The sequence below is a fragment of the Meleagris gallopavo genome, chromosome 1, assembly GCF_000146605.3.
Source record: "Meleagris gallopavo isolate NT-WF06-2002-E0010 breed Aviagen turkey brand Nicholas breeding stock chromosome 1, Turkey_5.1, whole genome shotgun sequence".
In the NCBI taxonomy this organism is placed as follows: Eukaryota; Metazoa; Chordata; class Aves; order Galliformes; family Phasianidae; genus Meleagris; species Meleagris gallopavo.
In genome coordinates, this window is record NC_015011.2 from 38,257,570 (window position 1) to 38,273,229 (window position 15,660).

General features: G+C 39.0%; 1 protein-coding gene across 9 annotated transcripts in view; it reads left to right on the forward strand.

Annotated features, from left to right (window-relative positions):
- The window catches only part of NAV3 (neuron navigator 3), a 396,053-nt gene that overhangs the window by 329,973 nt on the left and 50,420 nt on the right, over positions 1 to 15,660 (forward strand). For 7 of the 9 annotated variants that reach the window (XM_031553711.1, XM_031553705.1, XM_010708375.3 and 4 more), the window contains 4 exons: positions 3,027 to 3,165; positions 6,300 to 6,570; positions 8,684 to 9,389; positions 10,910 to 11,398. In XM_031553711.1, coding sequence (XP_031409571.1) covers positions 3,027 to 3,165; positions 6,300 to 6,570; positions 8,684 to 9,389; positions 10,910 to 11,398 — 1,605 coding nt within the window. The remainder of the gene's footprint in view (positions 1 to 3,026; positions 3,166 to 6,299; positions 6,571 to 8,683; positions 9,390 to 10,909; positions 11,399 to 15,660) is intronic. The other 2 variants (XM_031553717.1, XM_031553719.1) reach the window with 1 other exon arrangement.

Sequence of the window (15,660 nt, forward strand, 5' to 3'; positions counted from 1 at the left end):
AAGTGTGTCAAGAAGGAATCAATTTCTGCTTAGAAAAATGACCTATAGGAAAGAAGGAGATTTTGAGTAATCCTGTTGCTTCAGATATTCTGAATGTTAGTAGAAAATTTGGGGTATGAAAGTCCCCTCATTACAAGAAAGACATTGGGGCCCTGGAGTGTGTCCAGATAAGGGCAGTGAAGCGGTGGAGGGTCTGAAGCATAGGTCTTGTTGGGAGTGGTTGAGGGAACTAGGCTTGTTTAGTCTGGAGAAGAGAAGGCTCAAGGGAAACCCTAGTGCTCTCTACAACTGCCTGAAAGTTGAGCCAAGGGAGGTTCAGGTTAGGTGTTAAGAACGATTTCTTTTCCAGAAGAATGGTGATGCATTGGAACAGGCTGCCCAGGGAAGTAGTGGAGTCCCTGGAAGCGTTCAATAACAGTGCAAATGTGACATTTAGAGACATGGTTTAGTGGACATGGTGGTAAGGGTTCAACAGTGGATGGACTATATGATCTTAGGTGGTCTTTTCCTTAATGATTCTATGATGCTATGATTCACATTTAGAAAACATCTTGAGCACCTACTGTCAGAGAAAAAAATTCCAGACAAATACAGTGATGACTCTGAAAGGTCAATAGTGGAAGTGTCAAAGTAATCTTGTATGTATCTTACAAGATGGCCATGAGTGTTCCCAGAACCTACTAATAATCCCCTGGTGAGTGAGGTGTGATGAGTGCGAAACACTGCAGAGAAGCCATACAGAATGAGCATATAATCATAGTCATTTCTGCCTGACAACTTCAGCTGTTGGGAGAAAATTATGTGTTAATATTTTGTGAATCAGATGTGGACTATTTCAGAACTCAGAAAACCTGAATCTTCTTACTGAGAAAAATGGGCATAAAATGAAGCAGTAAAAAATTAAATAGAATAAAATAATGAGAAGACACGAACAAATCGAATTAAATGTTGATCTTTATCCCCAGGGCCTTACAATAGACTCAAGAAACTAATGGTCAAGTATTAATCAATGTGACTGTCATATTCAGAAATTCAGGTTGCTTGTGCAAGTACCCAATACTTTGGATCTATCTTATGACTGTTTACTTTTAAAAGTGATGAGGTGATATCATCGTTGCAAAAAACAGATCACATTTTGAAATGTTTATGTTTTTATTCAACTTTAAGGTTTTTGATTGTTGTAGTTATACAAGGTATGTTCTTATGTGATGCATAACTTTTCAGTAATGGCATTTAGCATCAGTGAAATTCCATATCTCATAGACACTGAAAAATACAGACACTATAAATGCCTAGTGCTTCACAGAGGGCTCTTAGGTCAATGTGGACAATCTATAATATAATGGCTTAGATATGAAATCATATTTTAAAATAACTTGTATGTATATTGCCTGGTAATGTTGCAGAAGATGAATTTATTTATTGTCATTGTACTTAACAGTGAAAGCACAGTACTGCAATAAACTCTTGCCCTCTAAAATACATTTACCTTGTCACCAAGGTAGCTTACTAATGTGATTTTCTACCCTTCACAAAATGAAGATAACGCTTGCTGCAGTTGCTATGATACAAGACTAGTGCACTGAACTTTCTGCTGCATCGCAGCACACATTCTGTTGTCACCCAATTCATTGTCACTGCTGCTAGAACTTTCTAAACTCCTATGTGAAATAGTTAATCGAATCTTGCAAAACAGGATTTACTGGTATTTTCTTAGCATTCTCTGAATGACTAATAGCAATAGTACTTAGCTTTAACTAGACTGTAGGGCTGAATATTAGAATCTGGGTGTGAATTACAGAATCTCACCTAAAAGGCAGCCTGTGACATAGGCTGCAGCAGAAGAAGATATACCCTTTCTTGTTTTTTTGAATTTTACCATTATGCCTAAACATGTCACCTACCTTTGTTTCTGCAAAGCTTACGTGTCTGTAATAGGCTTAATCAATCTTCTACTCCAGGAGGGAGAAAGAGGTATATAATGTACCTTCATCCTGCAAATCTATGATATATTTTAAAATAGGATAAATTGCCTCCTTTTGGAGCCTTCTTAGTTAGAAAGGATGCTAAGGCAGATAGATTAAATGAGATACCTAACTTTTAGATGGCTAAAACTATCAGAGAGAGAGAAAATCCACAAAGTGGATTTTTTAAAACCCTGGACTGGGATAACCCAAAGCAAGATTAGCAGGTGGAAATGTGGCAGAATTGGAAGTATACAGCTATAATGTTGGATACAGCAATAAGTTAAGAGCCATGGTAGTCATAGTGTAATAGCATGGAGAAACAGTTGTGTGGAGAAGGGTCTGAGAAATACTAATGCACCTCCCTTCAATGGGAAAACAAATCTTTTGTGAAAGTAGAGAGATGACAATTCTGTGAGAATAGCTTTTTACTCATTCACATTCTCTGCCTCAATCTCCCAAAACAGGAGTTGACAGCCTGTGTTTCTTGAGAGATGTATAACATGTTCTCTGTCAACTCTGGTGACTGTATTGTCAGGGAATCCTATTATGATGGCATTGCACCCACGAGACAAAGGCTTAAGATAAGAAAATAAAACTTTTGGAAATACTGGCTTCCTACTGACAGTTGATTAGACTGCAAAAGAGATGCTCCTTCTATTTTTCTGTAGCCTGGAAATCCATCAGGTGTTCTCCAAGCTATTAATAATGATTTAGCTAGCAATGCCAGGTAGGTTTAATGGATTTCCCTGCCAGTGCACTGAATGTGTTTGCAGTGAAGCGTGAAACAACCTGTTTTAATGACTTACCTTGCTTGCTTAGACCTGACGTTAGTTTTTTCAAAGGCAACTGTTTGTTTATTAATTGAACAAGCAACCACTTGTCAGTGAGTGGAAAATTAATTTTAAGGTCTGAAAACTAATATGCACTGTACATTACGAAGCAAAACTGAAAATTTTCTGATAAACCTATTGAAAAATAAGTAATGCTGTCTGTTGATTTTGAGATGCTTTCTTCCTACTGATACACAGTATGTAAATAGATGTACTTCTTTCACTGCAGCTGGGATGACAGCAGCTCAGTTAGTAGTGGCCTCAGCGACACTCTTGACAACCTCAGCACAGATGATTTGAACACCACCTCATCTGTCAGCTCTTACTCCAATATAACTGCCTCTTCAAGAAAGAATGCTCATGCCCAGGTAAGTAGTTTTCCATTGCCATTTCTGCTACACCACTCAGGTATGCAGTATTAAAAAACAAACAAAAAATGCCTCCAAAACAAATGAAATATTTATATTTTACCAGCTCAGGTCCTGTCTTTGGATGTTAGCTTGTATTTTGGATAGGGTTATGGACCAACACATGTCTTGAAGTCTTGTCCAATCATATTTTCCAAAGCCCCACAAAGGAAACATTAAATGTCTAACTATCTCTTAAATTTTAATTATTTGGTTCCCTATTGCAGATGAAACACTGCCCGTGATCTGTTGGTCTCTGTCACTTTTGATTCATAATTAATCTTTTTTTCCTTTTAAATCACAAACACTGATCCTTTTATCCAAGTTTTGCACAACACTGTGAAAGCTGTGAGTTCTGAGAAAGCTCTATATAGCTTTATATAAAGCTTCATATACGGTACATATATTTGTGTATGTAGGTAAGTATATACATATGTGGGTGGATAGGTGAATGGATGGACAAATATATAGATAGATAATGAAAAGTTTTTGTGCCAGACACCTTTCTATTTCTTCCTAGCTCCCCTTAAAATTTCAAGTGATAAAAAAGCTGACATAGGCTGCTTACAGGACTTGGTTCATGAAAAATCAAGAAAAAAGGGAAGAGTTAGTCCCGCTAGAACAGTATGGCATCTTCTGTTTATAAACAAGGAACCTTGAGACTGAAAACTCAGCATAGGAGAAAAGTTTTTGCCTCCAGTGATTTCATGTCAAAAATCCAGGAGCCAAGACTGACACCCTGAATTCCATAGAGACTTCTGCAGGCAGCCAGTGCCTGCAGTTGAGAGAGCCATTTTGTAGATGTACGTTATGGCGGACTGTGTCAATATGAGAGCACATTTTTTATTTCCCCATAGACAATGGAGAAGTAGTTACCTGGAAACGGAGATTGCTTTAATCTGCAATAGAAGCTCTGAAATGAGTTTCAGGCTGATTCTGTACTCGTGAGATGGTACTCACACAGATGCCAGCATTCTTCAGTTTTTACCATTGCTTTCCCATTCAATCAGGTCCTCCCATGGTTGCTAACTGGAGATCTGCTTCTCTCTTTTCGTACCAACAGTGACAGCCAGCTGGGTCCTGGCTAACTTGTTCCAGTGCACTATCATCATCATCACTGAGAAATCTCAGACTGACCATTTAACTCTTTCTGGGTTTTCTGCTTGAGTGAACTCACCTTCTGAATGCTCATTATACTAGCTGCATTTTGTTCTGTGATAAACATAAAAGCAGCATGTTTTCAAACACTGCTTTTCTGCCAACACTGCATTATGTCATGAAAGCTATGAACATTAGTTTTTACATCAAGCAGATTAATCAGAAAACTGAGTATTCCAGACTGGCTGCAATCTGAGCCAGAAGCTGAGATAAGCTCAGTATTTAAGGATTTTGCCAGCTGTTCTCCAGGTGCTGGACATAATCTTGCAATGCAGAGGTCCCTTTTGCCATCTTCACATGATTGTAGCAATGCAGGCTGGTTATAACCTGAGGTTTACATTGCATATTTTGTTGTTGTTTACATAGTAAAACAGGATTAACATTGCTTTTGGGGTCCAGTAATAGTGAAAAAAAAGGCTTTTAAAAAGCATTGTTTTTGTCATTCCTTGGAAATGGTGTAGGTTGCTTTAAAAAATGTATAGCTATGTATTTATAACTGCTCATTTATGAGAAAAATTCTGAGAACATTACACGTTTGAAAATAGCACCAAGACAAACTCTCATCTGAAGGACCCTGTAATATTTGTGTAGAAGTTTTGTTTAGGTTTTTTTTCCCAACAGTCCTTATCCCAAATCTATGCAAGCCTCTCCAAAATAGATATGAAATTTCGGGAGTGCTGACTGCCTTTGTGTTTTCTATGCTTTAAATGAAAAATGTGTAAATAATAATTGATTACTCTGATTATCTAGTCAGTATTAATCCTTCTTATGACAGCAGCGCCTAGGAAACAACAACAGAGGGGTCTCTGTGAAAGAGCTGTGGTAACAGAATAATAAATAACTCTCCTCTGATCACCATCCAGGTTGTAGGACTGCTTAAGGTGGCTGTGCAGGGACAGGGCTGTCACACAATAAGTAGTGATATCTGACTGACACACTGGTTTTACTGTTAGAGGTGTAGGTAAACTAAATGTAAAGATGAAAGAGGAAAGAGGACAGGCTGCTGGGATGGTGATGTGCCATTGAGGCTTGAGACTGAGGTAGGGAGGCTTTGGGAAAACGGAGGAGGAAAGGTGACAACAAACAACCTGTCAGCACAGAGATAGTGAGTCTCAACACCAGAGGTAGGATCAGTCCCTGGCATTTCTATTTATGCCACTTCCAAAGCTGGTGTGGTGCCTGCATTTTGGGTTGCTCCCTGCAACATGCTGCTTTCACCTGGAGCTATGGGGGGGCAACTGCCACAGCACTGTGGGATCTCCTGGGATCTTCCACGTGGGTCTGAGTTTCTGAGCAATCATGAGCCCAGCTGGTTACCTTCCCTCCTGGTGGGGTACTGCTTGCAAAAGCTGTTCTTCTGGCTTATGCACTTAAAGCAACTTTCTTGATCAAAATGATTAAGCTTAGTGGAGACAAATGTGGAGAAAAGCCATCAGCCCCTGCAGCACTGATGTTAGTAGAGATGCTATGCTTTGTCACTGGTGGTATAGCATAATCAGTGCTGCTGGAGCAGTGGTTCTAACTTGGTTAGCAGAAGGTTTCAGCAGGTAAATAAAAGCAAGAAAGCAGCCTACAATGAGGCTAGTAGTATCTTTAGAGATTGTCCTAATCAGGCTTTTAGTGAAACCCCTCAGCACAGTGAGTTTTCTGTGAAATTCATAGGCAGATGATAAAAAATAAAGTGTTAGAGCTGATGATGAGAGTAAATTATATTTTACTTCATACCAGCTCGCCTGTGAAGGGAAGAGTTGAATTATTCTGAAAATCAGAGTATAAAAAGGAAAACGTCTTTCCCAAAATAGGAGACATTTTAGGCGAGAGTTTTCTATGTCCTTCAGTTCAAATGCAACAAGCTTATTCTTCTCCCTTCCTGGGACTTAAATCAGCAAGTTCTGAAGGTGCTGAAACTGACTGTTTTCCATACTAATCTCTTGCAGCTGAAGACAGACTTGGAGAAGCGCTCAGTTACAGACAGCGAAACTTGGGGCAGCACTGAAGAGCTGAAGAAACCAGAGGAAGATTTTGACAGCAACATAGACAGCAGTGGCAAGTGGAAAGGCCTTCCTTCGGGGCTGTCTGAAGAGTCAGAGAAGGGGGGGCAGAAAGCACCCCTCTCGCAGACGGGATCCTGGAGGAGAGGCATGACTACACAAGTAGGAGCCACTCAGTCCAGGCACAAAGCAGGGACCAGTGCTCTCAAGACCCCAGGTAGGAGATTTCTGTAGTTCAGTTTCCTGCATTAAGAATTAAGCTTTATACTTTGACTTCACTTAAAAGCAATAAGGATTTTTTAAAGAGTTGAAAATAGTCAATGGATGTTATAAGTGAGTGGCAGACATCAAAAACCGTGTGTTGGTGTTTATTCTCCCAACTGATTCCAAGCCAAGATTGTGTGCTACATTGCACACTATTAAGTTATTAATCAAACATGTGTAGATAATCTGTGATTGCATTTTGTTTCATTATCATGTCAGTACACAATATCTACCAGGGAATTCTTCAAAAAAAATTTTGGACTCATTTCTGCCTTGTCATTATTCTCTAGAAAAAATAAACCTATACTGAACATATGTGTAGAAATCACAAAAGGTTAAAAGTTGAGTTTAAAAGTTTCAACCTTTAAAGGTCAAACCAGGGGATTCAAATTTAGTGTTTCTGAACTAAACCTGAATTGCCACATTCTATGTACTGTAGGTATCTTATAGTCTATTTTTAAGAAATAAAAATTCTAAAACTATTCATTTTACAAACTTCCTTCTATTCTAGATGACTTCTTATCTTCTGAAAAGCTTCTCAGAAGTAATAGCTGCTTTTGTAATCTACTTTTGCAGCAAAAAATCCAAAGTTGTTGGAAGCCATCTATTAATACCTTCTAATTTATCATGTTATTAAAGCACTATCAGTCCTTTGTAGGACATTTTCTAGCACTTTTGACCTGTCCTGATGAAACACTTCATGAGTGTGTATTAACCCTCAGTTGTACTAATAAGGAACTTCTCAGAATGAACTTACTGTGAGCCACTTTTGTTTCTTAGCAATTTGGAACTGCTGTTAGTCAGCCTCTGATCTTGTACGATCACTCAGGATCATTGCAGCAGTAAGTGCTCATATGGTTGCAGCAGTGACACCCTCATAGTAGCAATTAAAAGAAGAGATCCTACCAAGGTAGCCATGTGCCAAGCTAAGTTTCACAGGTCTTCTGTTTTGTGGAAGGTTCAGTTGAACTTGCTACCATGCAACACAGAACAGAGGCTCTAATTTCTTAAGTACGTACTAATAGCCTGTGTGTTCGCAGTGCATGTGCCTGATCAGTGTCCTGGTGTGCCTTTGTGTGGCATAAAATGTGCACTGCACAAATACGCACGTGGATTTATTTCTGACTTGGAGTTGTTGCTCTTTGTTAAAGTTTAGTTCATTAAGAAAAATCAGGCCGCCTGCCTCCAAAAACTCTGTAACCACTTGAATTAAATATGAATTGATGTTTTTGTTATGCCTAATATTTGTGGCTAATTAAGAGCATACAGTAAATGCTTAAAGATAAATCAGACAAGAACAAAAATGGCATTTTTGTCTACCACTTTTTTTTCTTTTTCTTTTTCTTTTTTTTTTTTGAGATAGAAGAGAGTATCTTATTTAAACCTTTCTGAATGTCACAATAATTTTATGTAGGAATATATGGCATGTAGGCAGTATGGGAGAGGCTCTCTTGAGGCTCTTGAAAAGACATTAAGGATAGGACAAAGACTATTAACTCATATAATTGATATCATTATAGATCAAGAAGATTTGTACCATGACAACATAATCTCTCTGATAATTTTTGTAGCTAACAAAAGAACAAATTTAGTGATAAGCTAAAAAAGTAATTGATGAAAACTCAGTAAGTACCACTGATTTCTACATTCATAATTAATGTCATTCTTCAGGAAATGTTAGTTACATGTCATGTTTTACTTTCAAATAGTATTTCTTACATATAAAATACCATTAATAGAAAAAGAAAACCAAAACAGCAGAAAATCAGATTTTTTATGGTCCGTCCTGGAGTGTTTTGTACATCTACATTTTCTTGCTATGTATAAAATGTGGAAATACTCAGGAGGGTTTCAGAATTGTAGTACTTGATGCTTACTTAGAAGTACTGTACCTGATCCTGACTGCTTATTGGGAACTGAAAGAGTCCTAAATGGATCTGCTTTTTTACGATGGTGTTTCTGTTTACTTTTTCATTTTGAAATTGTAATCGCATAGCATTAAAATTAGATTTGGAGACATTTCAGCTTCAAACACAAGTGACCTTTTCAAATATACTTTTATTTAGGAAAAACAGACGATGCAAAAGCTTCAGAAAAAGTGAAAACTCCTCTGAAAGGAGCCTCCATTCAGCGCTCTCCATCAGATGCAGGGAAAAGCAGTGGTGACGAAGGAAAGAAGCCTCCCTCTGGTATTGGGCGATCAACTGTTACTGGGTCCTTCGGGTTCAAGAAGTCTGGGATGGGATCTTCTACCATAATCACCACAAGTGGAGCAACTATCACAAGCGGATCGGCAACTCTGGGGAAAATGCCCAAATCCTCAGCCATCGGTAGCAAGTCCAACGCGGGACGGAAGACAAGCTTAGACGGTTCTCAGAACCAGGACGATGGCGTTCTGCACGTGAACTCGAAGACAACGCTGCAGTATCGAAGCCTGCCTCGCCCATCTAAGTCCAGCGGCAGTGGGATCCCAGGCAGGGGTGGGCACCGCTCCAGCACCAGCAGCATCGACTCCAATGTCAGCAGCAAGTCTGCGGGCGCCGCTGCCACCAAACTGCGAGAGCCAAGCAAGATTGGGTCTGGGCGGTCCAGTCCTGTCACCATCAACCAGACGGATAAGGAGAAGGAAAAAGTGGCCGTGTCTGATTCTGAGAGTGTCTCACTGTCAAGTTCTCCAAAATCCAGCCCAACTTCAGCAAGCGCCTCTGGCACACCGGGACTTAGGCAGCCAGGATCCAAATACCCAGATATTGCATCGCCCACATTTCGAAGGTACGTGCTTTTCTATGAATTCCTGGTGTTGCTGTAGATAAAAGAGAGATTTTTGATGTGTGAAACAAGTATCTAGTGGGCAAAAAGTGTTTTTGGAGTATATTTTCCCATAAGCAGAGAACCAAATACAGAAAGCAGCAAGCAGGGTAATACTCTTTCCCACAACACAATTATTTGTTTAGGCCTAAAGTCCTCTCCAGACATGACATGGCTGTTGCTTGAACTTTGGCCGTGGCTATTGCTTGAGGTTTCACCAAATTAAGTACATTCTCATGATGATAGAATAAGTTCTTACTGACTGTTCAAGCACATGAGAAGTTCTTTCTCAATATTCTGATATATCCACAAATAGGACACCTTGTTAAGGCACGTTCTGTCACTTGAACAGGTGGTGTAGCCTGTTCAGAGAACTGATGAGCTCTGTAGGTTAATAAAGTATTTTCTTGTACATTGTCAGCAGCTCCAGCTAGAAGAGTTTCATTTATCCAAGCAGCTTTCTCATGCCTTTCTTCAAAAACATTAATCAAAATTAAATTTCAGTTGGAGATGCCTTACTGTAACGTTTTGGGATGTGAAAGTCAGCTTGCACTTTTGGGTGAAGCAGTTCCATTGCTGAGAAAAAAAAAAAAAAGCCAAGTCTGCCTTCTGGTGGCTAGATACCGAAACAGCATCTCCAGCTGCTGAAGGAGCTGCAGCTTGGTTTTGTGGGCTTGGTTATAAGTAAAACAGATTCTTACATTATTAGCCATGCATTTTTCACATCACGATAAGCTTTGCATTTATTTCTCATTAATTTATGAGCTGCACTTTAGTTAAAGCTTAATACATTTTCAGTAAGACATTGAATCATCACATGGCCTTTATTTCAACAATTTTAGAGAATTGGGGGACTTTTTCATCATTGCTGTGGACATTTTCTTCTATATAATTACTGAGAGCAATTATGTGAAATACACCTCTGCCAGGACTGCCCTTGGAAACAAATGGGGCATGTTTAGCTCTGGTGCAGTTTATTCTGTCTGAAGGGTTACTAAATGACGGGACCACATGAGGAACTCTGCACAAGAGCAACAAAGGAAAATTTTACAGAAATACTCAGATGTTTGTTAAACTTTGAAGGATTTGGCAAGTGTTTGTTGCAGTCATTTTAGCAGATTTGAGAAGCAAGAGGTTTAAAAGCCTAATGACTGTGGGAATGTTAAATTCCTGAATTTGGGTGAAAGTGTAATCTGTTCATGCAATAATAAGACAAAAATGTGCTTATTTTCCCTCTCTCTGGGAGGGTCTGCATGTGCAAAGAGCACATCTGAATAGGAATAAATGATAGCTGTTGCTAATGAAACAAACCCTGATTATTATGATATGGTTAAGTGAATTTAATTTTGAGATGCCGTTGAACAACTAGGTAGGCATGGTTTTAGTAGCAGTAATTAAAATGTGTCGTTCGGCTCTTAGGATGTTACGCCATGAATGTTTAATGTGGCTATCAGTTTCTCTAAAGCTATTTGTTTTACATTTAGGTTGTTTGGTGCCAAGGCAAGTGGTAAAGCTGCCTCTGCACCCAGTACTGAAGGTGTGAAACCCACATCGGCAATGCCCAGCCCTAGTACCACCTTGGCACGGCAAGGCAGCCTGGAATCGCCGTCCTCGGGCACAGGCAGCATGGGCAGTGCAGGTGGGCAAAGTGGTAGCAGCAGCCCCCTCTTCAGTAAACCTTCGGACTTAAATGCAGATGTTGTAAGCTTAAGTCACTCCTTGGCTTCCAGTCCCGCCTCAGTGCACTCTTTCACATCAGGTGCTCTTGTGTGGGCTGCAAACCTGAGCAGCTCTTCAGCGGGCAGTAAGGACACACCAAGTTACCAGTCCATGACTAGCCTGCACACCAGTTCCGAGTCTATTGACCTTCCTCTTAGCCATCATGGCTCTCTCTCTGGACTGACAACAAGCACTCAGGAGGTTCAGAGCCTGCTCATGAGGACGGGAAGCGTCAGATCTACTCTTTCGGAAAGGTGAGCTTGCCTATAGATACAGTGACCACAAAACCAGTGAGAGGCAAAAGGACAGGAGCCAAAAAAAATGAAGCCTGCATCCATTTTCCTAAAAGGACGCTGCTTAACTAGCAGCCTAGTCCTATATGTAAAAAAGATCAAAGGAAGAAAAGAAAGCTCAAAGCTACTGCAGGCATTGGATGTGGAATCAACCACCTTTTGAGGTTTTACAAGCACTTTTTTCTACCTTGAGATTTTTTTTTGTTGTTCCTTTGTTCTGGAGAAGAACCAGAGAAAGGGGAACATTGCCTAACTAAAGGCATATCTATCTAAAGGGCCACACAATGAGTCCTGCGTGCCAGCTCTGCCTGCCCTCCCAGCATTCAGAAGCTCCACAGCTGTCTCACTGCCCCCCAGCTGACAAACCTGCTCCACACGTGGGACCCCATCAGTTTTCTTCCCACAAGCACAGTGCAGGGGCAGAGCTAGAGGGTCCCTGCCTTCCAGATGACCACACAGACTTGTATTAAAGTATCCAGCCCTGACCAATTTTTCTTACCTGGTAATCGTTACACAAACATTAAAATGCAGGGATATTGTTTAGAAAACAGGAGTGTCATCTGGAACAGATGGACGAAAACAAGAAAGGGTTTTCCTCTGTTTGCTCTCTGAAAGACTTTTGCTTTACCACTTAAGTGTAGCCACCCTGAGAGAAGATTTCTTTTTTATAATTTAACTTTTTTTTGAGGAACATTTACTTGACTTTTGTAAAGGAGACAAAATAAGGTGTTGGTAGGCAGTCAGTAGTTTTCACATCCTGTGAAAATTTCCAAGATTTGATAATGAAATTCTTATCTCACATGAGGATTGAAAATTCAGTGTTCAATATATATGCAGCATCTGATTCAAAAAAGAAAATTATAGTGAGTCAGAAATATTTAAAACATTTTAAGGTTAAAATTAGTTGTTTGGAAAATGCAATTATTTAAAAGAAAGAAAAAATTTTTGTATACATTTGAAAAACAGACTGTTAAGAGCTTTTCTCCTTTGTATTAAACCAGAGATTATTCAATACCAAGACTTTCCAATGGAAAGATTTCACTTTCAGTGAAGCAGCATGAAAAACAAAACAAAAACTAGGTAACTTTTGGTCAAATCTAGATGGAAACTCTCCACACATTTCATTCTCTTAAGTTGCCTCCATAAATATTACTATATCAGCTCAAATCACACCTCTAACTAACATCATTACAGTATTATATATGTATATACCAATGTAATCTATGATCTTGCAGTTAATAGTACACTGATACATGAGTGATTCATAACTTGCACTGTGCCTTTAATTTTTCTAATAGCAATTTGCTTTGTATGCCATCAACCAAATATTTCTCAGAACTTTAATTATCGATATTTAGATTAGAAAACCTTCCACTGATTTTTACGACTATGTATATGGATGGTGAGGTTAATAAGATGATGTAGAAGAGTGGTGAATTTATGCTAAAGATCATATTTATGCAGGGGATGTTAAACATCACATTTGAAATGTTAATGGTTTGGCATAAGCTCCTGAGCAACCTCTGCTTCTAATCCTGTATGTATTTGTTCAGTGACTTAATTTCAGTGGTTCCAAATACTTTGCCTTTGGCAATATTTTAAGTTTCAGATTTGTCCGTATGGGGATATCATGGTTATGTCCAGAGAGAACCATTTATCATATTGATCTGGCTTCAAAATTAATAAATGCACCTCGAGAAAAGGGTGTCCATTCTGGAATTATAGCCCCAGTAGGATTTTTGCAGTTTTATTTTTCTAAAAGATATTTTACAAGTGATGTGTGATTTCCGAGATGTTTTATAAAGCAAAACCTCCATGCCGGAAAGTGTTTTCTCAAACAAAAGCATTACTTTGCAATGCTAGAGGCAGATATATATATTGTATGGCTTTTCCTCTGGTAAGCCATTATGGGGGAACCCAGGTTATATCCTAGAGTCATAGAGTGATCTTTTGGTCACTCTGGGGGCTTGCACAAGACTGAATGAGCAGTCTGCACAGTGAGATATACTAACATAATGTAGAGACAAGATCAGAAAGATCAATGTAAAAAGAGACAGAACTAGCAAGCCACACACATTCTCTGCAGAGAAAGTATAGGGAAAGGTAGAAGAGAAGAGAGAGCTAATAATAAATGATACAAATAAATTTATGGCATGCATGCTAAAAGTGAATGAAAAGGTTAAATATTACTTAGGGACATCTCCAGTTCACTAGTCTGATGAACTTTTCACTTCCATGCTTCAGACAGAGTCTGAATTGGCCCTGCAGTTTCTGGGGATGAAGAAGAGGTTTCAAAGGGCGTGTACTGAGTAAGGGGAATGAGGAGGAAGGATGGGATAGAGGTGACTGTGGGCAAGGCCTCTTTGACCTTATGTCCTTGGAAAGAGGATGTTAAAACAGATTAAGTAACAGCGTGGGGTCTGTCATTACCATCCTTTTACGTAAGTCTGGGCTTTGCGATTAAAGGAGAGGAATTGGTAACTACAGTAAGAAATCTGAAACTTAGTAAATTTTCATGTGTTGTTTCAAATGACATTCTCATAAACAAATGAGGGAATAAAGTAAGGTGCTTGGCCAGGTTGAAAAAGAGTTATCTAATAGTGAGCAATTGTTTGTTAGATTGAAGGGATGTAACAAAGCACGATATATTTTCACAAATACAAAATAAAGAATGATGAAAGAGTGTCTAAGGAGTTGTAATGCCATTTCTGGAGGATAAAGCATTGTCCCAGTATCTATAATCTCATGTATCATGGAATCATATAATCATAGAATGGAATGGGTTGGAAGGGACCTTTAATATAGATCATCTAGTTCCAATCCCCGTGTAAGACTTAGAAAGTAGTTATCCCATACTACTTTTTCTTGTTAAGTCTTTAGATTGAAGACTTTGTGATGAAAAATTGAAAAAATATTTACTTCTTGTGATTTGAAAGAACACAGAAAATGAGATTAAAATCTCAAGGCATGGTTTTCTTGCTAAGGATAGTAGCCCTTGGCTACCTTCAAGAAATTAGCCACTAGCCATAGAGGCAGTAAGTCTACGAGGTCTCTGCCACATGTGCTCACGCATACCTGGCAGGTCTCAGACCTTCTGGGGGCAGTGCTCACAGCCCTTCAGGATACTCACCAGGTAATGGCATGACGTAAACACAGGCCTCCTGACAACTGCTGAATTGATACAGCATCAGTGTCTCTTCCAGCCAATTTTTATGCCATTCCACAAAGATTTTTTGACTGTAATAAACAGAAAATATATTCAGTAAATACTGAAAAAAAGGTTCTTTTTCAGCAAAATTTGCATCTCCCTCAGGGCCTTTTCTAGTTTTGCACTAGCAGCTTTTATTTGATAAGTCTACTTCTATTATTGCAGTGTAAGTCACTATCTGGGAGGGCACTTATATTTCAGCTTACATCAATTTAGAGGGTTTCAAATAAACTGGAGAGTTCCAGGTACTCTAAAATAAAATTCTCAACTGGACTTAATTGGTGAAATAACACTGGTTTAATTGATAAAATTTTCGATGGGTAGTCATCACTAGTAATTAGTTTAATACTTAATTACTATTGAGTATTACAGATTTGCCTTTTTTTTTGATTGGTCTTAGTGACAGCAACAGATGCACAAAAAGTGCAAAAATACAGGAATTTACAGTGCAATTTTACGTCAGCGAAAATGGCTGCACTTCAAGGTTAGCAGAATTGGGAGCATTTTTATAATTACATGACTGATTTGTTTTGGTTTACTTCATTAGAACGTGGTTCAGTTCTGAGAACCATGAATGTGCATTGATACCCATTTAAGCACTTGAAGATTTCAGTTGTAATGAATTATCAGCTGAGTTGATGGTTGTGTGATTTTAAAGGTGTGAAACAGTGCATCATGTATCAGATTTTCTGGTGTGCTCAGCCAATCATATAAACTCATTTGTAAGTCCCATATCAGGTTGGCTATCCTAGACTGCCCTCAGTGTTCTTAGCTTGCAATAATTTGTTTTACTCCATAGCAGCTCTGCAACAGTTAAATATAGCCCAAAGATATTTCATTATGGCCATTGTCTGCCTTTCCCAAATTGAAGTCAACACCAAGGAAAAGGAACCAAAAACTATAAGACTCCCTGGGGATTCTCCCAAGAGAACTTGCAGATGGGGGCAGCAGTGCAAAATAAATTAAGGGAATGATAGATGGTGGGATCAATAATCAGCCTACAGGTACAGGTATA